Here is a 22,587-nt window from a genome sequence, read left to right on the forward strand (position 1 = left end):
GGCTGAAATGCGGTCACTCTCCATCTCCACCCTTGAAGTGGAAATGCGGTACCCTAGGAAGGAGATGGACTGTTGGAAGAACAGACATTTCTCAGCCTTGATGTACAGGTCATGCTCCAACAGTCGACCAAGCACCCTGCGCACCAGGGACACATGCTCGGCACGTGTAGCGGAGTATATCAGAATGTCGTCGATATACACCACTACACCCTGCCCGTGCAGGTCCCGGAAAATCTTGTCAACAAAGGCCTGGAAGACTGATGGAGCATTCATCAACCCGTACGGCATGACGAGGTACTCATAGTGCCCTGAGGTGGTACTAAATGCCGTCTTCCACTCGTCCCCCTCCCGGATACGCACCAGGTTGTAAGCACTCCTGAGATCCAATTTTTTGAAGAAGCGCGACCTGTGCATTGACTCGATCGCACTGGCGATGAGAGGCAGCGGGTAGCTGTACCTCACAGTGATCTGATTGATACCTCGATAGTCAATACACGGGCGCAGACTCCCATCATTCTTCTTTACAACAAAAAAACTCGAGGAGGCAGGTGAAGTGGAGGGCCGAATGTATCCCTGCCCCAGGGATTCGGAGACATATATTTCCATAGCCGCCATCTCCTCCTGTGACAGAGGATACACATGACTCCTGGGAAGTGCTGCGTCTACCAGGAGATTTATTGCACAATCCCCCCGTCGATGGGGGGGTAATTTAGTTGCCCTCTTCTTACAGAAGGCGAGAGCCAAATCGGCATATTCTGAGGGGATGCACATGGTGGAGACCTGGTCTGGACTTTCCACCTTAGTCGCACCAATGGAAACCCCTACACACCTCCCTGAGCACTTTCATGACCACCCCTTGAGAGCCCTCTGTTGCCATGAAATAGTGGGGTCGTGACAGGCCAACCAGGGTAGGCCCAGCACCACGGGAAACGCAGGAGAATCAATAAGGAAGAGACTGATTCTCTCCTTGTGACCCTCCTGCGTAACCATGTCTAGTGGAGCGGTGGCCTCCCTAATCAGCCCTGACCCTAATGTTCGACTATCTAGGGCGTGCACAGGGAAGGGCATATCCACAGGAACAAGGGGGATCCCTAAACTATGGGCAAATGAACAGTCAATAAAATTCCCAGCTGCGCCTGAATCTACGAGTGCCTTATGCTGGGAATGCGGGGAAAACTCAGGAAATGTAATACACATACACATGAGCAACAGGGGGCTCTGGGTGAGCCTGGTGCCGACTCACCTGGGGGGACACGATAGTGCCCTGCCTGCTGCCTCGACTCCCTGAGGAACCCCCCCAGCACCGACCAGCAGTGTGCCCTCTGCGGCCATAGATGGTGCAGGGAATGACCATTCCTCCGGACGCCCTAAACGCAGCACCTCCCAGCTCCATGGGCATCGGTTCGGAGGTGCTGGGGTATGGAACTGACGGGCCCCGATCCGGACGTCCGCGGGTGGCCAGCAGGTTGTCCAGCCGGATGGACAGGTCCACCAGCTGGTCCAACGTGAGGGTGGTGTCTCGGCAGGCCAACTCCCGACCGACGTCCTCGCGCAGACTGCACCGGTAGTGATCGATCAGGGCCCTGTCGTTCCATCCCGCGCTGCTGGCAAGGGTCCGGAAGTCCAAAGCGAAATAGTGCGTGCTCCTCATCCCCTGCCTCAGGTGGAACAGACGTTCACCCGCCGCTCGACCCTTAGGCGGGTGGTCGAAAGCTGCCCGAAAGCGGCGGTTGAACTCCGCGTGATGGTCCAACGCTGCGTCTCCCTCACTCCATACGGCGTTGGCCCACTCCAGGGCTTTGCCTGAGAGGCAGGAGACGAGGGCGGTCACGGTCTCACGTCCTGAAGGAGCCGGGTGGACGGTCGACAGGTAGAGCTCCAGCTGGAGTAGGAACCCCTGGCATCCGGCAGCCGTCCCATCATACTCCCTTGGGAGTGCGAGCCAAATCCCGCTGGGACCGGGTGAAGGAGTGGTGGACAGTGGAGCCTGCTGTAGTGGGGCTGGTGGAGGCGTTGAAAGACCTCCTTCTCTCTCCCATCTATCCATCGTCTGAAGCACGCGATCCATGGCGGTGCCCAGACATTGTAACATGGTCGCGTGCTGCTGGACGCGCTCTTCAACCGCAAAAGGGGGGGTCGTCTGCTCCTGCTGACTCCATTTCAGGTGAGTAATTCTGTAAAGCATCTGTGTGTAGCTGGTGAGATGAGTCAGGCGCAGGACAGCAGATATGAGTAATGAAAGCAATTTACTCAATAATATCACAATACACGTTGTATAAATACAAGGCCACAAATACAGCCAGCAATACAAATAAACAAATACTCACAAACAAACATGGGGGAACAGTGTGTTAAATAATGAACAAGTAATTGGGGAATTGAAACCAGGTGTGTAAGACAAAGACAAAACAAATGGAAAATGAAAAGTGGATCGGCGATGGCTAGAAGGCCGGTGACGTCGACCACCGAACGCCGCCCGAACAAGGAGAGGGACCAATTTCGGCGGAAGTCGTGACATTAGCACATCGTTACAATACTGTATATAGACATAATATGACATTTGAAATGTTTGTATTATTTTGGAACTAGTGTGAGTGTCATGACGTTGGCCTGTGGGTAAGGTTTATGACCCCCCATAAATACCTTTCCCCCTTCCCCTCTCTCTCTGACCCTACTGAAGGACTGTTGAATAGCATTTGTTAAATATAGAGAATCTGGGAACATCAAACAAATGGGGAAAAGGAACCATATTTCGGTAATAGAACCAGTTGGAAATATGCGTTGGAACTTAATGAGTATGGATGTCAGTTCGGTTGTCATCTGAGACATTATGACTGATGACAGGACGACATAAACTGTACCTGGGAAAGTATGCACCCTCTAGTTATCAGAGTCACATGGAATTGTTATGCAATTGAAATGTTTGATATTGAAATTGTTTGTTAGGAGATTAAATGTAATTTTAGCTTCCAAATGAAAGAATTGGGTTTTCATAAGGAAAGTGCCCTGCTTAAATCAGTGGCCCGCCCTTGTGAAGAGACAGGGGTTATAAACGATGAAACACACCCTTCTCCACTCGCCACTATATAAGACAATGACACAATGTAACCAGGAGTTCCACTACGTGAGGTCTGCAGCCTCTGCGTTACAAGGACACACATGTCAAGTACAGAACTAAGCCAACCTCGGCGTGAGCTTTGGTTGTGAATGGTATGAACTTTGAACTTATTCACTACAGAAGTGATACTTCCTAGCCGTTGAGTTAGCAGCAGCCGCTGTAGACGTGGGCTAGGAAAGGACGGACGACGGATCCAGTCTAACACAGACGAAGATACTACAACGTATCCACTTTACCACCATTGACATTCTTCCGAGGACAGGAAGATCCCTGTTGGCCAACCCGGCCAGCATCTACGACCAACCTACCGAAGCGCAGCTCAGAGTAAATATTTATTGCATTTTCCTTTTCCAAATGGGCGGTAATTTAGAATGCATAAGATACTGTATTTACGATAGCATAGCTGCTGTTTCTTTTGTTCCTCAGTCTTCCCGCTCTTTCATTCAAGCCCAACCCCCTTTCTTTGTGTAACAAGCCGCCATGTCGGCCCCGTCCACCAGGGTCGTTTTCTGTATGACATCATTTGTATTCTGTGTATATGTAATTCTGTGTGATTAGTTAGGTATTTAGTAAATAAATAATTAAACCCAATTTTGTATTGCTGATTCAACTTGTTAGCCAGGGTTCGTGAAGATAACCAAGAATTTACAACTTTCATTATGAGACTGAAAATAAGGTGACGATTAATATTGACTGCTATCGATGTAAAATAATACTACGTTTTTAAGAGTTTATTCGGAAGATAACAGCTCTATAAACACTCTTCCGTGGTGTCCCGACTTTCTAGTTAATTACATTTACATGATTAGCTAATCAGGTGATATTAATTACAGAGAAAGGATTTTATAGGATAGCATGTCATATCACTTAATCCGGCATAGCCAAAGACACGACAGTGAGTGTAATATTTATGTTTATTTATTTTCCATTTTGTGCTTTAACTATTTGCACATTGTTACAACACTGTATATAGACATAATATGACATTTGAAATGTCTTTATTATTTTGGAACTTGTGTGAGTGTAATATTTACTGTTCACTTTTTATTGTTTATTTCACTTTTGTTTATTATATATTTCACTTGCTTTGGCAATGTAAACATATGTTTCCCATGCCAATAAAGCCCCTTGAATTGGAACTGAATTTAGAGGACATGAAGGGAAGCAGACTGCTCTGCAGATGTGAATTAGGAGGTGGATGTGCTGTAGAGGGAGAGATAGTGAGTGGAAGGAAGAAAACAGTACATCAGATTTTCTGTAGTCTTTCTTCCTACAATCCTGGATGTCCTCGGTCTTGTACTCATAGACAAATACTACAGAGATAGGAACACAAACTCTCCCTTCCCTGTTTAGAAAAAGGTAAATGCATAAAGATGTTTATCTGGCAGACAGATTGGAGGAGGCAATTATCAAGTCAACTGTGAACAGACTGAGGAGAAATACACAGTACAACTCTGTATGAGTAGCAGCAGATGAGTCAGAGTAGGGCCTATCAGGAGAGGGACCAATTCATCTAACCCAGGTATTCCCAAACTGGGGTACGAGTACCCCCAGGGACACGTGCAATGCCGTCGGGGGTACGCCAAATAAAAATGTTATTCACATTTTCTTTTTTTTCTTTTCCACATTTTCAAACAGTACATTTATATTTTCCAATGGGGCAATACATTTGGGTGAGGTTTTTTTCTCGCATGATTAGTCTCGTTTCACTGCCAAAAATGAAATTAAACCATCTAGTGTTCAGCGAAATAACAACACAATGTCAAATACAGGTAACCTAGTATAATAATGATATCCAATCACCTTCACTCTTGCGCAGACATTTTGAAACGAAACATGACCATTTGAAAAATAAGCCATGGGAGTTTTTGAGTGAGAATAAAGACGACTTTCGAGTAGTAAGACATGTATAAAAGCAACAGATACCAAATAAGAAAGGCAAGAAGCGTCTTATATTGTGAGCTACCGAGTGGCTAGGAGAGGCAAGCCCCATACTATTGTGGAGGACTTAATTCTTCCTGCTACCACGGATATGGCTGGGACAATGCTTAGGGAAAAGGCCGAAAAACTAAACAGACAATGCCATCATCAAACGACGCTGTTTCACGACGCATCACTGACATGGCCGGAGAGGTTTTGAAACAATTACTGCTTCGCAGGGGGGGGGGGGGGGGGGGGGGGGTCAATTAAGGAAGACATCCTCTTCTGCAAACCACTGGAAACCAGGACAACATGAGAGGATATTTTTAAAGTACTGGATAGCTTTGTGACATCAAATGGGCTGTGGTGGTCAAGATGTGTTGGTATCTGTTCTAATGGCGCAAAAGTCATGACAGGGAGACATAGTGGCGTGCAAGCAGTTGCTCCCGACGCTACTTGGGTACACTGCAGCATCCACCGAGAGGCTCTTGCTGCCAAGGGAATGCCTGACAGCTTGAAAGACGTTTTGGACACTACAGTGAAAATAGTTAACTTTGTTAATTAAAGCAAGGCCCCTGAAGTCTCGTGTATTTTCTGCATTAGTCATTGATATGGGCAGCGACCATGTAATGCTTTTACAACATACAGAAGTGCGCTGGTTATCAAGGGGCAAAGTATTGACACGTGTTTTTTAATTGAGAGACGAGCTTAAAGTTTTCTTTACTGACCATAATTTTCACTTGTCTGACCGCTTGCCTGATGACGAGTTTCTCCCACGACTGGCCTATCTGGGTGATGTTTTTTCTCACCTGAATTATCTGAATCTAGGATTACAGGGACTCTCCGTAACTATATTCAATGTGCGGGACAAAATTGAGGCTATGATTAAGAAGTTGGAGCTCTTCTCTGTCTGCATTAACAAGGACAACACACAGGTCTTTCCATCATTGTATGATTTTTTTGTGTGTAAATGAACTCAAGCTTACGGACAATGTCAAATGTGGTATAGTGAAGCACCTGAGTGAGCTGGGTGCGCAATTAAGCAGGTACTTTCCCGAAACGGATGACACAAACAACTGGATTCGTTATCCCTTTCATGTCCTGGCTCCAGTCCACTTACTGATATCTGAACGAGAGAGCCTCATCGAAATTGCAACAAGCGTTCTGTGAAAATTGAATTTAATCAGAAGACACTGACAGATTTCTGGATAGGGAAATTATTTAAGACTGAGACTCTCTCCAATACAACCCAACATTGCAGAGTTATGTGCATCCTTTCAAGACCACCCTTCTCATAACCTGTGGTGAGTTATTCACAATTTGTGATGAACGAACAAGGTTTTATATGTAAAATGGCTAAATAAAGAGATGTTTTATTTATTATTATTATATTATTTGTGCCCTGGTCCTAGAAGAGCTCTTTGTCACTTCCCACTAGTCGGGTTGTGACAAAAACTGACACTCATTCTTATGTTTAATAAATATGTCGTGTGTGGCAGGCTTACACTGATGGCAAAAAACAACATTTGAGAGTGCGCTGACACTGGTGCTAGAGGGGGTACGCAGCTGGAAGTTGTATGCTTGAAGGCACCGGACTATAACAAGTTTGGGATCTAACCAATCCAACTGTTTGCCTATTTGGTTTTCATCACAATTTCTTGACATTTTAGATGCATTATATAGGCTATGTGAGACTAAGTTGTAATACAAAGAAGAGTGCATGAAAATACCACTGTATTTCTGAACAGTCGGGACGTTTCTTTAGCTTAGATTTGTTTCGGGAATACGTTGGGATAGTTGAGCTGTTCATACTTATTTTGAATGCGTAGGGACACATTTTGGAGTACTAAATCAAATGTGATTCATTGGATATTGCAGAGACACGTGACACGTGTTTTCACATTCATTGGCGAGTTCGTATGAAATTAGATCCTTCTGTAGACATATGAAATAGTCCCCAAATGTCCATAACTATCGCATTATGTCAGTATCTTGATACGTTTGAATGCAAACGTTTTTGAATTTACTTTTACGTTTGTTAAACGTACATGTAATGATTTTGTTGGACATGTTTACGTTCAACAAAATGTTCGCCTTTATTCGAGTCGCGGAAGGAATTTCGTGCCACGGCTACAGTGAGTGTTGCGAAATTCAAATTTCGCTAGCATGTTATAGCTAGCTAGCCAGCTATAACATGTTAGCTAGCTGGAAACGGTTTCGTTGTTGCTATCTAGTCATTTAGCTAGCTTATTATTATTATTATGGTCGCTGATCTGTTTCGCTAGGTAATATGTTTGTCAATTCAGTGAATGTATTGTTAAAGTTAGCTGGCCAAGAAACTCTGAGCTAACGTTAGCTAGCCATTTTGTAACGTAAATGTGAACTTGTATTTCGCTAACGTCAGAGCTGGTTTTTAAAGGTGTTAAATGGCTTTACTTCGTTTTAATATGTACTTGTTGGATGCATAGCGTCAATAACTTGTAAGCTACAAACGCCTGTCGCATCACCTTTCCTCGCTAGCACTCGTTTAAACTTTTGTGTGATCATCAGTCGTTGCTTGGTTTGTCAGCCTTCTTGCCCTTGAATGCATTATCGACCCAATTTTATCAACTGTTATTGACAACAGTTGCGTGCTTTCTTGGTTTAGATGACAGAACCCACTTAAGGTGCTTCCAATCCTTTCTGTTGAAGGTAGCTAACGTTAAGTTCAGAGTTGAAAATGGACAACTTGACTCTACTGGAGGCCTCGTGTCTTTCTCCAATGAGCAACATCACATCACCCTTGGATTTCACCCTGCTCACACCCTCCCAACTGGGTATCTCCACTCAAAGCTTCACCCCATCTTCTAACGTCAAAGGTAATTCAGATAGAAGAAGTGAGTTGACTCTGTTGATATCATTCCACTGGGTCCACTGCTCTTTCCGACTTTACCCTGCAATTAACTCATTATTATAACCCTAAACACAAATGTATCTGGGCAATGTAGCTAGCTATATGTTCAAGGTCTAGACATTGCTTTGTCAAGACACAAGACAATTGTTTGTTTTTCTGAATCAAGAATGTCCCATTGAATGGTGCATGTATTGTCTTTCCCCAGAAAAATCTCGCCTAGCTCAGCTGAAGGTGAAGCGGAGGTCCAATGTTGGTGTACGGAGTTCACCAGAGACCAACTCCCTAATCCGCTACATTGCCCAACAAAGGATGAAAACTCCCCCCACAACACCACAGGTGAGATGAGTTTGCTCATTCATTCATACTCAAAGATGGCAATAAACATAACTAGTGCACTGCAGATAAAAGTTCCTCTAGGACGGTTTGGGTTCATCTGAGTTGGAGCTATAATAGTCTTAGTTACATTTATGACAAGCCTATAAGCTGTCTCTTGCTACACTGCATTTGTCATTGAAAATTAACCAATTGCGTCACATAAAATGTGAAGACATTTGTGTTTACCGTGCATTTCTTTTTTCTCTCTCTTCGTAGGATACCCAAGCCATCCCCTTCTTTCCCAGAGTCCCCTCTACTCTAAAGCAGAAGATGGCCATCTTCCAGAGCATTATGAATGTGGAGAATGAAGCAGTGCTGAAACAGGACAATCACACAGGGGGATGCATCAAAACAAGAGATGTTCTGTCTGGTGGTCAGTCTGGTTCAATGAAAAAGGATAAATCAGTTATTAATCACATATTATTACGTGAACTGAAACTGGTGCTTTGTCTGAGTATACTATTTAAAAGTTATCAGATTATGTTGGACTTTTTCCCCCCAAAATGTTTAAAGGTGCTACACACAGGATTTGTAAGATATTTTTTGCATTGTAATTTCAGAAAATGTCCATAATATACAGTATCTGGCGCTAATAGTGGAATGATGGTGTTTTACAGTATTACGCCAGTGTTGTGATTGGCTGTGATATTCGCCTATTGATTTTTCCAGAAGGAGCAGAATTTGTTGTCGAACTGGGAAAGCTGTTCTGTCATTTCCTGGTTGCTAAAATTCTACACTGTTCCCTCAATTTCAGTTTGTGGTACAATGATTCCCTACACTATTCACTGCTTGTTTTCTCAATCACAACACTGGTGGGTAAGTAATACTGTGAAACACTATCATTCCACTATTAGCAGAAGATGTATTATGGACGTTTTTCTAAAATTACAGTGCAAAAATACAAATCCTATGTGTAGCACCTTTTAAGTTTTAATATATGTGTTATACTTCAGTGAGGGCATGGAGAAACCAGCATTTTTCTTGTGTAATGTTTTTGGAGCTCCTGAAAATGTCTCATCCAGATACTACAGATTGTCCCTTTTAGTATATTCTTTAAGAGTTTTCTATTCTGGGCTGTAGTTGTTGATGGGTGTTGTCTTAACTATCAGGTGGGTGGAGCTGTGATGGTGGTGGGAAGGAGAACATGTCCCCAGTGAGCCAGCATCCCTCTCTGACTTCCCCACCCAGTAAGAGGCGCTGCACAGCACGCACTCTGGGGGAGTGTGTGGAGGAGATTAGGGAGGCCACCACTCCTGTCCTCAAACGCACTGCCACCATACTGAAGCAGCAACAGAACAAGGAGGTAACCTCATCACACTGGCAAAACATTTCTCTGTTAAATGACTAATATAACTTGGCAAACCATTCAGAATCTGTTGGTGTCTTTTTTTCAACTTTGTCGTGTGCATGTTGAGCAACTGGTAAGAAAAGTCTTTATAAACTAAATGAATTATTATGAACCATTATACTGTGACCACTATGTTCTGACAACCACTAACCCATCATGATCACCTCCTCAGGTTGCAGTTGCCCAGAACAAGGACCATCAGTCAGCTCTCAATGTAGAACCTTCTAGTGTGTCTCTGTCACCAGCCCTGGGTACTGATGCTGTGTCCCAGGGCAAGCCACAGCCCTCTCCTATGAAGCAGCAGCACTGCACTCCCACCAAGGAGGAGCAGGACCAGGTAAGATTTCATCTAGCCTCATCCACACACACACACCAATATGTGTTCCAAATGGCACCCTATTCCGTATGTAGTGTCAACTCACCTGGTGTAAAAAAAAAAATAATAATAATAACTTTGTCCAGGGCCGAAGAATGGTCAAATGTAATGAACTATATAGGGTCCCATTTGGGACACAACACCCCAGCCTCCTTTCCTCTCTGTGAAGCCCTCACAGTTCTGCAGCGAACACAACTGCTACTTTCACCACAGGTTCCTGCCTGGCTCACAAACATTATCTTTGGTTCCCTCTCACCCCACAGGAGTGCTCTTTTGAACTGCACAGCCCCAGCCAACCTCTGGTTTTGCATTCAGGACGAGTCAGGACAACTCTGCCCCAGCTGTTCGCCATGCCAGCTCTTTTGGAGATGAACACCACTGGTAAATATGCTGCTCTCCTCTGTTAAAGAGGATCCTATCCTTTCATCTTTATCATGCTTTGAAGCCCAGTGCAAGTTAAGCATACTACAGACAGTATTGACTAAGCAAGAAAAGGCTTGTTTCTGAGAGCAGCAAAGACTGTTGTTGGTCATGATTCCTCTAACATTTATCTGTACGAGAAGCAGGAGGTTGAATAAAGCTGTTATGGTCAAGTGATGTTGATGAGTAAACAATATTTATTTGTCCTTCAGATGAAGCTGAGGGTGGTAACGTTAACTCCACTATGAAGAAGCAGGTGCGTTTCGGGATCCTACTGCCCCCTGAACTGTTTGACAAGAACCTGCCCCCCAGCACCCCTCTACGGAAGGGGGGAACCCCGGCCCGCGCCCTAACATCTAGCGGGGGGTCCCAGCTGAGGTCACTGCTGAAGACCCCCTTAACCCTGGCTCAGCCGGACTTCAGCAGCCCCTGTCTAACTGGAGCCTCCCCACCGCTCACTATGGGACCCTGCTGTGGGGAACAGGAGAGCGCCCACACTCAGGGAAAGGTACCTGTCAATCACCAACACAGTGATTGACCTGCCCCAAAATGATGAGGCCAGGGTCGTATTCATTAGGCACCAAACGGAAGCAGACGGGTACTGAAACAGGAAGGGACTACCTGAACTTCCAATAAGAAACACTTGTATTCCTTTGCCAAACGTTTTGCTACAGTGTTCCCTAATGAGTACGACCAATCATTGAATTGTTCTTTCTGGTAATCCAGCATGTAGGTTAGTTATTGACCATGTAAATAATGCAGTAATTCTCTATGCCCTCAGATCCCTTTCCCTTCAATGGAAGAAGATGTTGACAGTTCATGGATGGACAATGCAGGTTGGTTGTTGAACGGTGATCATTGCTGAGAGGAAGCTGTTTCTAGTCAAGCTCTGTGTAAAACTTCACATTGTTGTCACTTGCTGTATGTATTTCCAGAGCTGGAGACTGGACCTCTGGATCTGACCTCAGCTTTTCAAGAGGAGGACTCTGTTTGTGAGGAAATGTCAGGTGAGATCTAGTTACTTCAGTTTAGACTGGTGGTGTGTCTCAAATTGCACCCTATTTCCTAAATAGTGCGCTATATAGGGAATATCGTGCCATTTGGGACGTATGGTCAGACTTCAAATTCTATTCCACCCACCTTTCACTCCCTCCCCTTATGTAACAGCACCTCTCCTCCTCAGCCTCAAGTCATTGGCTTAGTGTTTACAGGGGTGTCAGTGAGGTCAAATGAGAGGCTTAAGCGGAGGTGTGTTTGCTGTAGATGCTGCCTCAGTGCCTGACCCTGCCCCAATGCCTGACCCTGCCCTGGAGCCAGAACCAGCCGCCACAGCCCGCTCTCGCAGCAGAAAGAGAAAGGTCTGGTAACACACCACTCATTCACTGAACAGGATATCCTCATTCCCTCCACTTACACACCAATTAGATAATATTGGTCCAGAGATAAGATTATCATAATATTATTGCTATCTTAATCTGATGATCTAGGGTTAATCTCAATGGAAGAGCTTGTGAGTGTATCCAAATAGATCCTATCCTAATGCCACCTCTCTAAATGTATATCTCTTCATATCTCTCTTATCTATCTCTGTTCTTTCAGCAACCAGAGGAGAAGAGTGAGCCTGTGAAGAAGAGGTCGTCTCGTATTGCTGCCAAGTCTGCCTGTGGGAGGATGAAGGTCAGTCTGGGCTCTGCTCATCACTCATAAGTTTCTCTACAGAGATGTATAATATTACACACTGTGGCTGTGGGTAGTACAGTGAGCTAAGCCTCAGGGAGGTATTACATATACCAAGCTACTTGCCTCGTTGTAAGCCACAGTCAATCTGCCTTTCTCATACTCAAGGAATTTAGGTGGTTACTTCATTCAAATTTCTGCAAGAATTAAACTTAATTTAGAAGGTGGTGGTGTTTGGAGTACTTGTGGTATTTACTTTAGTTTTGGAAAGGAAGGGAATGAGCATTAAAGGGCCAAAGAAGAAACTACTGGGATTGTTATAATAATATATACAGTCCATTCTGAATGTTTTCAGACCCCTTGACTTTTTCAACATTTTGTTACGTTGCAGCCTTATTCTAAAATAGATTAAATCATCTACACACAATACCGAATAAAGACAATGTTTTTTTATGTATTACAAAAAAACAGATCACATTTACATAAGTATTGAAACCCTTTACTCAGTACTTTGTTGAAGCACCTTTTGGCAGCGATTACAGCCTCGAGTCTTCTTGGGTATGACACTACAAGCTTGGCACACCTGTGTTTGAGGAGTTTCTTCCATTCTTCTCTGCAGAACCTCTCATGCTCTGTCAGGTTGGATATGTAGCGTCGCAGCACAGCTATTTTCAGGTCTCTCTAGAGATGTTTGATCGGGTTTAAGTCTGGGCTCTGGCTGGCCACTCAAGGACATTCAGAGACTTGCCCCGACGCTAATCCTGCGTTGTCTTGGCTGTGTGCTTAGGGTCGTTGTCCTGTTGGAAGGTGAACCTTTGCCCCAGTCTGAGGTCCTGAGTGCTCTGGAGCAGGTTTTCATCAAGGATCTCTCTGTACTTTGCTACATTCATCTTTGCCACAATCCTGACTAGTCTCCCAGTCCCTGCCACTGAAAAACATTCCCACAGCATGATGCTGCCACCACCATGCTTCACCGTAGGGATGGTGCCAGGTTTCCTCCAGACTTTACTCTTGGCATTCAGGCCAAAGAGTTCAATCTTGGTTTCATCAGACCAGAGAATCTTGTTTCTTTAGGTGCCTTTTGGCGGACTGTCGCGTGCCTTTTACTGAGGAGTGGCTTCAGTCTGTCCACTCTACCATAAAGGCCTGAATGGTGGAGTGCTGCAAAGATGGTTGTCCTTCTGGTAGGGCTGACCCCAATTAGTCGATTGTTTGGTCGTTGGGCTGTTGGTTGACCGAGATTTGTTTTAGTCGAGCGGTAACATTTGCACCCATCTCAGTGAACTAATCTATTGCGGCGGCCAAGACTAAAAGCCAATTTATGCTCGATACGAAAATGTGGTCGGAGTCTCCATATGGAGGGTGTGACGCAATTGCGGAGCATGCAGAGGCTAAATCCAGCTCTGTACCCATCACTATGTGCCTCCCAAATGTTGTAACAATGCAGAGGGCTTTGTAAAGCTCCGCATTGACATGATTGGTTGACGGTAGGTGGGGGTGGTACATCCTGTATAAATACAAACTCACTTCCTTGATAACAGCTCTGCGAAGTGCAAGAAGTATGAATGGCTTGACTTTTGCTGAGGTCGTATCACCGTAAATGCTGCATGGCCAATGCAGACGTGGGATTGATCATGGCCCCAGATGCACAATGCACTGTTCTCTCCAGAATGCGCTCTCTTGCCAATTTGTGCATATTCCTTGTTATACAACTTCATTGTGTGAATTGTTTGCATTTGATTGTTGGTGTATGTCAATTCCCCATTACATACAGTACCAGTCAAAAGTTTGGACACATCAACTCTTTCAATGGTTTTTCTTTATTTGTACTATTTTCTACATTGTAGAATAATTAGTGAAGACATCAAAACATGAAATAACACATGGAATCATGTAGTAACCCAAAAAGTGTTAAAGAAATATATTTTATATCTGAGATTCTTCAAAGTAGCCACCCTTTGCTTTGATGACAGCTTTGCGCACTCTTGGTATTCTCTCAACCAGCTTCACCTGGAATGCTTTTCCAACAGTCTTGAAGGAGTTTCCACATATGCTGAGCACTTGTTGGCTGCTTTTTCCTTCACTCTGCGGTCCAACTCATCCCAAGCCATCTCAATTGGGTTGAGGTCGGGTGATTGTGCACTCCATCGCTCTCCTTCTTGGTCAAATAGCCCTTACATAGCCTGGAGCTGTGTTGGGTCATTGTCCTGTTGAAAAACAAGTGATAGTCCCACTAAACGCAACACCAGATGGGTTGGCTTATCGCTGCAGAATGCTGTGGTAGCCATGCTGGTTAAGTGTGCCTTGAATTCTAAATAAATCAGTGTCACCAGCAAAGCACCATCACACCACCTCCATGCTTCACGGTGGGAACCACACATGCGGAGATCATCCGTTCACCTACTCTGCGTCTCACGAAGACTCGGCGGTTGGAACCCAAAATCTCATTTGGACTCATCAGACCAAAGGACAGATTTCCACCGGTCTAATGTCCATTGCTCGTGTTTCTTGGTATTGTATGTCACCAGTTAACATTTACTGTTAATTCTTGTCATTGCTAATCTACAATGTTTGTTACGGTCATTTCTTTTAATGCATTCAATATTATTATTTCAGTCTCCCTGTTCTCATTGTCGGAGTGGACACGTTGTTTGCAGAGTGCACAACCTATGCTACACTTGTGAGAAACACGTTTTGGTTTATTTCATTCCATTTACTAGTTCTGTCAATTTAGTCATTGTCTTTTGTTTGGAGCTCTCCTGTCAATGTTGAGTAAAGACGCGCACGTATAGAAGTAGGCCTATAGTTTACCTAGCCTGTGTGCAAATGTAGGTATATAAATGTGCCCATTTGGGGATCTGATAGTATTTCTGATTGGCTTAATGCACCACTACTAATAACCTGTGGAAATTCCCAAAGTAATGTTTTCTTCACCTCAAACAGTAAGCAAACAAAGTTTGTTTTTACATCCATTGAGAATTACAATAGTTCCTCAATGTATTTGAAAAATCTTTCCAGCTCTCTCCCTTTCAATAAGCACTTGGCATGAAAGGGGAAAATGTAATGCTCTTATCCAGTGGAAATGTCATAAAATAGGCTTCTTATCAGTGCTTGACTTGGACTGAAATAGGTTCCGGTACTTATTTTGGCTGCGGGTACTGTTTATATTTAGGTGCAGGAGCTTCACAATAGTTTTGAGCTATTATTCTATAAGAGGAGCAGGAGCCCAAGCAGTAGAACATTTGAGGTGCCAGTACTCAGCGAGCTACTGCCTAAGTCAAACACTGCTTCTTATCCCTTGCGCAAATAGCCAACAGCTGTGTCTGTCCAGAGCTCACTGGCATGGGAAAATGAGGGCCGAGAATATTTTCTACAATGTTCGCTAGGCAAGCTTTGGGCAGGACCCAAGTTAATAGTTGATACAATGTTTCAAGTTCATTGCAGATGGGCAATGTGTAGCCAATGTGATTTATTGGATATTTATTTTAATCTGGATATTTTCTACCTGCAGGCTGCAATGTTATTTGTTGGCTTTATGTAGGCTGTTCTTACATAGATGGCAATAGAAGTTACTTTTTAGCTTTATCATTTTAATTAATTTGGATAGAATTTTTATTAACCACATGACAATGGTTTTGAGATATAAAGGCAGTATTATAAATTTAAATGAAACTTTGACAAATGTGCATATGTGAAACCATAACTGGCAGGCAGATCGGTAGAAATAGTATTCTACATGAGAAAGGTTGCAGACTCTTCGTGTAGCCTATTACGGCAACTTCAGGAGAGTAATGGCAGAATCTGCGTAAGCCAGCAGGAGGAGAGTAGTTGGGTTGTTTTTTTTCTTCTGGTTATCTAGCTATGGCGCCCTCTTGAGGCATCAGACAAGCTCAACGCACATAGTTGATTTTATTAAAACACAGGTTCTTGGTCACCTCCCTGAGCAAGGCCCTTCTCCCTGGATTGCTCAGTTTGACCGAGCGGCCAGCTCTAGGAAGAAGAGTCTTGGTGGTTCCAAACTTCTTCCTTTTAAGAATGATGGAGGCCACAGTGTTCTTGGGGACCTTCAATGCTGCAGACATTTTTTGGTGCCCTTCCCCAGATCTGTGCCTTGACACAATCCTGTCTCGGAGCTCTACGGACAATTCCTTCAACCGGCTTGGTTTTTGTTCTGACATGCACTGTCAACTGTGGGACCTTATATAGACAGGTGTGTGCCTTTTCAAATCATGTCCAATCAATTGAATTTACCACAGGTGGACTCCAATCAAGTTGTAGAAACATCAAGGATGATCAATGGAAACGGGATGCACCGGAACTCAATTTGAGTCTCAGCAAAGGGTCTGAAATATTTATGTAAATAAGGTATTTTTGTATAAAAAAAATATATACATTTGCTAAAGTGTCAAAAAACCTGTTTTCACTTCGTCATTATGGGGTATTGTGTGTAGATTGATAAGGAAAACATTTTATTTAATCCATTTTAGAATAAATAAGGCTATAACGTAACAAAGTGGAATAAGTCAACGTCTCTGAATACTTTCCGAATGCACTGTAGTATATACCAGTTAACATAAGCTTTTATACAAAGCGACTTAGTCATGTTGGCATACGATTTACGTATGGCTGGTTCTGGGAATGGAACCCACTACCCTGGCGTTACAAGTGCCGTGCTCTACCAACTGAGCTACACTTGTAATAACTGCATTCCTCAGAGGTGACAGTAAAACAATGAATAAACAAGGAGTGATGTAAGAATGGGGCAAACCAGCTTAGGTGTTCACTGTGTTTGTTTCTCTAGAACTCAGCAAAGCGTTGCTTTGCGAAGAAGGCGGTGGACCGTTCTCTGTATGGGAAGAGAGACTATGCATCCAAGAATCCCACACTCAGTCCCATCACAGAGATCCTGTCCTCCCTTAGCCACTCTCCTCAACACCCCCACAACTGCAAACGCACAGGTAAGCGCACAGCTGTTGGGCTCTGTTCGAATACCCAGGAACAATCATTCCTTCCATGAACTAATCATTGATCTAACATGTTTGGTGAGAGCCAGGCTTCCACTGTTGGATTTACAGTATACATCAAGGAAGTATTCGAACAGGCCTTGGACTACACCCACAATCACTTATGAAGACACTTTAGATCAGGAGTCGGCAACCGTCCCGCAGGCGATTTACATTTTTTGGGGTCCCCCCAAGTGTTTTGTAAAAATTGTTATTAATTGTTGGCCTAAAAATACTAAAATCACCATTAAAAAAAATATGCTCCCAAGTATTCCCACAAATGGAGACATACAGTGCATTCAGAAAGTATTCAAACCCCTTCCCTTTGTCCACATTGTTACGTTAGCCTTATTCTTAAATTGATTAAATTCATTGTTTTCCTCGGTCTACATACAATACCCCATAATCACAAAGCGAAAACAAGTTTTGAAAATTTTGCAAATGTATTAAACATTTAAATACAGAAATACCTTCTTTTTTTTTCACAAGTATTCAGACCTTTTGCTGTAAGACTCAAAATTGTGCTCGGGTGCATCTCGTTTCCATTGATCATCCTTGAGATGTTTCTACAACTTGATTGGAGTCCACCTGTGGTAAATTCATTTGTTTGGACATGATTTGGAAAGGCACACACCTGTCTATATAAAGGTCCCACAGTTGACAGTGCATGTCAGAACAAAAACCAAGCCATGAGGTTGAAGAAATTGTCCCTAGAGCACCGAGACAGGATTGTGTTCGAGGCACAGATCTCGTGAAGGGTAGCAAAAATGTCTGCATCATTGAAGGTCCCAAAGAACACCGTGGCCTCAATCATTCTTAAATGGTAGAAGAACCCGATGGTCACTCTGCCAGAGCTCCAGAGTTCCTCTGTGGAGATGGTTGTCCTTCTGGAAGGTTCTCCGATCTCTGCAGCACTCCACCAATCAGGCCTTTATGGTAGAGTTGCCAGATGGAAGCCACTCCTCAGTAAAAGGCACATGACAGCCTGCTTGGAGTTGGCCGAAAGGTACCTAAAGGACACTCGGACCATGAGAAACAAGATTCTCTGGTCTGATGAAACCAAGATTGAACTCATTGGCCTGATTGCTAAACTTCATGTCTGGTGGAAACCTGGCTCCATCGTTACAGTGCTGTGGGGATGTTTTTCAGCGGCAGGGACTGGGAGACTAGTCAGGATTGAGGGAAAGCTGAAAGTAGCAAAGTACAGAGAGCTCCTTGATGAAAACCTTCTCCAGAATGCTCAGGACCTGAGACTGGGGCGAAGGTTCACCTTCCAATAGGACAACGACCCCAAACACACACCTAAGACAATGCAGGAGTGGCTTTGGGACAGGTCTCCATTTGTTATTTTCAAATACCATTTTTTGGGGGGCTTAATTGTGGTCAATTTGTAGTGTAAAGTGTAATAATTATTTTCTGGCCCCCTGACCAGCTGCAGCTGACTCTCTCTAGTTGCCTATCCCTGACTTAGATACACCACTCAAGTCAAGGCATGTTCAACTACTCTCACTGATTCACACTTGAGATACAATACTAAGTTCAGTCAATAGAAATGCTACTACTTTGTATTGTATATGCATTCTCATAGGCCATTCACTCTGACTAGGTGCATGTCCAGATAGTCTGTATTAGTAGCTAGTAGCCCTAGACAGTACATTTTAGTTATTTAGCACATGCTCTTATCCAGAGCGACTTACAGGAGCAATTAGGGTTGTGTCTTGCTCAAGGAAGGGCACATCGACAGATTTTTCACCTAGTCCGCTCGGGGAATCGAACCAATTAACTTTTAGTTACTGGCCCAACGCTCTTAATCGCTAGCCTACCTGCCGCCCTTTTTTAACATTTTGCCTGTTCTGGGAACATACATTTTTCAGGTTGCAGGGAGGTTCTGAGAACATTTTACTATGGCTCCCCAAAAGTTTTCCTGGGAGATTTTATTAATCTTCTGAGAACGGAAATTCTAGGTTATTTTAGGTATTTAACGTTCTGAGGACATGTTTCATGTTCAGTAGTAACCCATGTTGTGTGTCCTCCCGCCACAGCCAAAGAAGACTCCATCCTATTAGAAGATTACGTTAATAGTGACCCCGTCACCAGAGTGGTCACAGCTGCAGCCCTGTGGTCAAGCTGCTTCTGCCCCCCGGTCAGTGAGGACTCACCAGAAGACACCACCCCAGCTGCAGAGCCCTCTGATGGACCTTCAGTAGACTGCCAGAGCCCTGTAGGCTCCACCACAGACAGCTCTGGGACTGGAAGAGCAGCACAGATCTGGAGAAGATGGTCAGGTCCAGCAAAGACCTCCAGAACCAAAAGGCAGAGTGTTATTAGAGTAGGTAGAGGGAACGGCAGGAAGGTCAGTGTTCCTGTTGATAACTGGCTGAGTGAAGAGACCGAGGAGCAGGTAGAAACCTTTGATACAGAACAAGACCCAACAGAAACAATCCAGCCAGAGGTTTTAGTGTCCAGCCCAGCCAAGCACACAGTACCTGGTGAACCTAACGCACAGTCTACCTCAGACCCTGTAGATACAGATCAATGCACTGGCACACTTCCAGATGCAGGTAGGAGTGGGGATAGTCCAGCTAGAGCTGACACTGATATTACTACATCCTGCCCTCCAGATGAGGTTAGCACCACAGTGGCTCCCTCAGAGCAGAAGGCAGTGAGCCATGTAGAACAGAGTCCAAACAAAGGCGGGCAGAGAGGAGCAGCTCAGGGCCCAGGCCGCTCCAGGGGTAGAAGGAGCTCTATATACGCCAGCAAAGTCAGAGAGGAGGAGCAGGCTTCCCAGCCAAATGGGCCACAGGCAGTGGAGAAGAGAGGGCAGGAGGTGAATGATAACCACAGGTCAGGAATGGAGCTGGGTAACGTTATAGAACAGGCCTCCACCTCCTACCCAGAGTCCCTCCTTCCCCCCTGGGCACAGGAAGAGTTCAACATTGATGATGTGCTGCGGCCTCTCCCCTGCAGGGGGCATCGGTCTGTCCGCCGCAGCCTGAGGAACCAGAGCCAGAGCAGTACCCTGGAGGCCTCCGGCCTGGCCTGGCTACCCCACACCTCTCTGGACTCCATTAGTGCTGTCCGCAGGAAGACCAGGGGCAGACGCAGCTCCCTGGAGGCCTCCGGCCTGGCTACCCCACACCTCTCTGGACTCCATTAGTGCTGTCCGCAGGAAGACCAGGGGCAGACGCAGCTCCATCCAGGCTCTACTACACCCTCCCCTGGAGGAAGTGGACCACACTGACCTATGAGCCACTCCAATGCTAGCCTGTCCACTACCTGGACACTTTGGCTGTGAATGAAATGGCACCCTATTCACTATGAAGGTCATTACTTTTCTTGACTAGGGTTGACCATTTCCACCTGCTTTTGATACTGTTAGAAAAGCTATTTTTATTGGTTGTGAGTTTTATAAAGCACTGTTTTTGTTTTTAGTAATTAAGTAGTATAAATGGACTAAGATCTACCTTTTAATGTGATTTAACAGTTTGGCAGTTATTGTCATTTACCAAGGCTCATGGAGTAGGAGATGTACAGACAGTGCATTTTTTACTCTTTGAATGTGTACCTCCTGTATTCATTAAATAAAATGGGGATCTTCCAAACTATTAATTGTCTGAACATTATACAGGCCTCTCTTGAAATAGAAATGCATTATAAACATCTAAAAAGTTGAATTATAAATATATACACTACTGGTCAAAAGTTTTAGAACAGCTACTCATTCAAGGTTTATTATTTTTTTTACTATTTTCTACATAATAGTGAAGACATCAAAACTATGAACTAACACATATGGAATCATGTAGTAACCAAAAACCTATTGGACTGTTATTTCCCTTTGCTGTTCTTGCCATAATATGAACTTGGTCTTTTACCAAATATGTCTATCTTCTGTATACCGCCGCTACTTAGTCACAACACAACTGATTGGCTCAAATGCATTAAGAAGGAAAGAAATTCCACAAATTAACCTTTTAGAAGGCACAACTGTTAATTGAAGTGACTACCTTGTGAAGCTTGGGGCGGCAGGTAGCCTAGTGGTTAGAGCGTTGGACTAGTAACCGAAAGGTTGCAAGATTGAATCCCCGAGCTGACAAGGTAAAAATCTGTTCTGCCCCTGGACAAGGCAGTTAACCCACTGTTCCTAGGCTGTCATTGTAAATAAGAATTTGTTCTTAACTGACTTGCCTAGTTAAATAAAATAAAAAAGCTAGTTGAGAGAATGCCAAGAGTGCAAAGCTGTCATCAAGGCAAAGGGTGGCTATATTTTGTTTAACACTTTTTTTGGTTACTACATAATTCCATGTGTTATTTCATAGTTTTGATGTCTTCACTATTCTACAATGTAGGAAATAGTAAAAAATAAACACTTGAATGAATAGGTGTTCTAAAACTTGACTGGTATTGTATATTTTTTAAATTCTAGTGGAAAAACAATTGAAGTTACTGCTATAGTTATTTCCTACAATAGATTATACTGCAGTGATCCCGTTTCCCGAACCAAGCTAGTCAATATACACACAATTATCTACTGACCTACCAATCAATACTAACTCAACTGGTAATCACAGTGAATATTAAATGTCAGCATTAAATACCATTGTATTTAGTCCTACTGGTATTCATTTCCCCTTTGGACCGGATGTGTTTTTCCTTGTCTCTAATTTGGCTATTACAGAGAGCCTAAACTGAATCATGCTTTTTCACCCTAATATGTATAGTTATGAAATGGATGTTTTAGCTAATGGTAAGGAAAACATTTGGCTCTACATATTGATATGGTAAATACAGAAATAAATAAAATAGCAGGCGACTGATGAATGCGATTAAAAAATGGTCTTTGCAGGGGTCATATACACTATATACAAAAGTATGTAGACAAAAGTAGTGGATTCGGTTTCAGACACCCGTTGCTGACAGGTGTATAAATTTGAGCACACAGCCATGCAATCTCCATAAACAAACATTGCCAGTAGGATAGCCTAGTAGGATAGCCTAAAGAGCTCCGTGACTTTCAACATGCCACCGTCATAGAATCAATCAAATGTATTTATAAAGCTCTTTTTACATCAGCCGATGTCACAAAGTGCTATACAGAAACCCAGCCTAACAGCCCAATCAGCAAGCAATGCAGATGTAGAAGCACGGTGGCTAGGAAAATCTCCCTAGAAAGGCAGGATCCTAGGAAGAAACGTAGAGAGGAACCAGGGTCTGAGGGGTGGCCAGTCCTCTTCTGGCTGTGCCGGGTGGAGATTGTAACAGAACATGGCCGAGATGTTCAAACATTCATAGATGACCAGCAGGGTCAGATAATAATAATCACAGTGGTTGTAGAGGGTGCAACAGGTCAGCAGGTCAGTTGGCTTTTCATAGCCGATCATTCAGAGTCAGAGACAGCAGGTGCGGGAGAGAGAGAGAGAGTCGAAAACAGCAGGTCCGGGACAAGGTAGCACG

General features: G+C 44.0%; 1 protein-coding gene across 1 annotated transcript; it reads left to right on the plus strand.

The window, feature by feature from the left end:
* The first annotated feature begins 6,923 nt into the window (after positions 1-6,923).
* cdca2 (cell division cycle associated 2) lies at positions 6,924-20,739 on the plus strand. Its single transcript, XM_029763338.1, has 14 exons — positions 6,924-7,173; positions 7,730-7,896; positions 8,137-8,267; positions 8,523-8,679; positions 9,416-9,609; positions 9,827-9,991; positions 10,294-10,411; positions 10,663-10,958; positions 11,232-11,286; positions 11,386-11,457; positions 11,714-11,808; positions 12,050-12,127; positions 16,929-17,085; positions 19,173-20,739. Exons 2-14 carry the CDS (start codon positions 7,758-7,760, stop codon positions 20,288-20,290), a joined length of 2,775 nt encoding a protein of 924 aa, XP_029619198.1. The 5' UTR covers positions 6,924-7,173; positions 7,730-7,757; the 3' UTR covers positions 20,291-20,739.
* The last annotated feature ends 1,848 nt before the right edge of the window (positions 20,740-22,587 follow it).

The sequence above is a fragment of the Salmo trutta genome, chromosome 9 (genome assembly GCF_901001165.1).
Source record: "Salmo trutta chromosome 9, fSalTru1.1, whole genome shotgun sequence".
NCBI lineage: Eukaryota > Metazoa > Chordata > Actinopteri > Salmoniformes > Salmonidae > Salmo > Salmo trutta.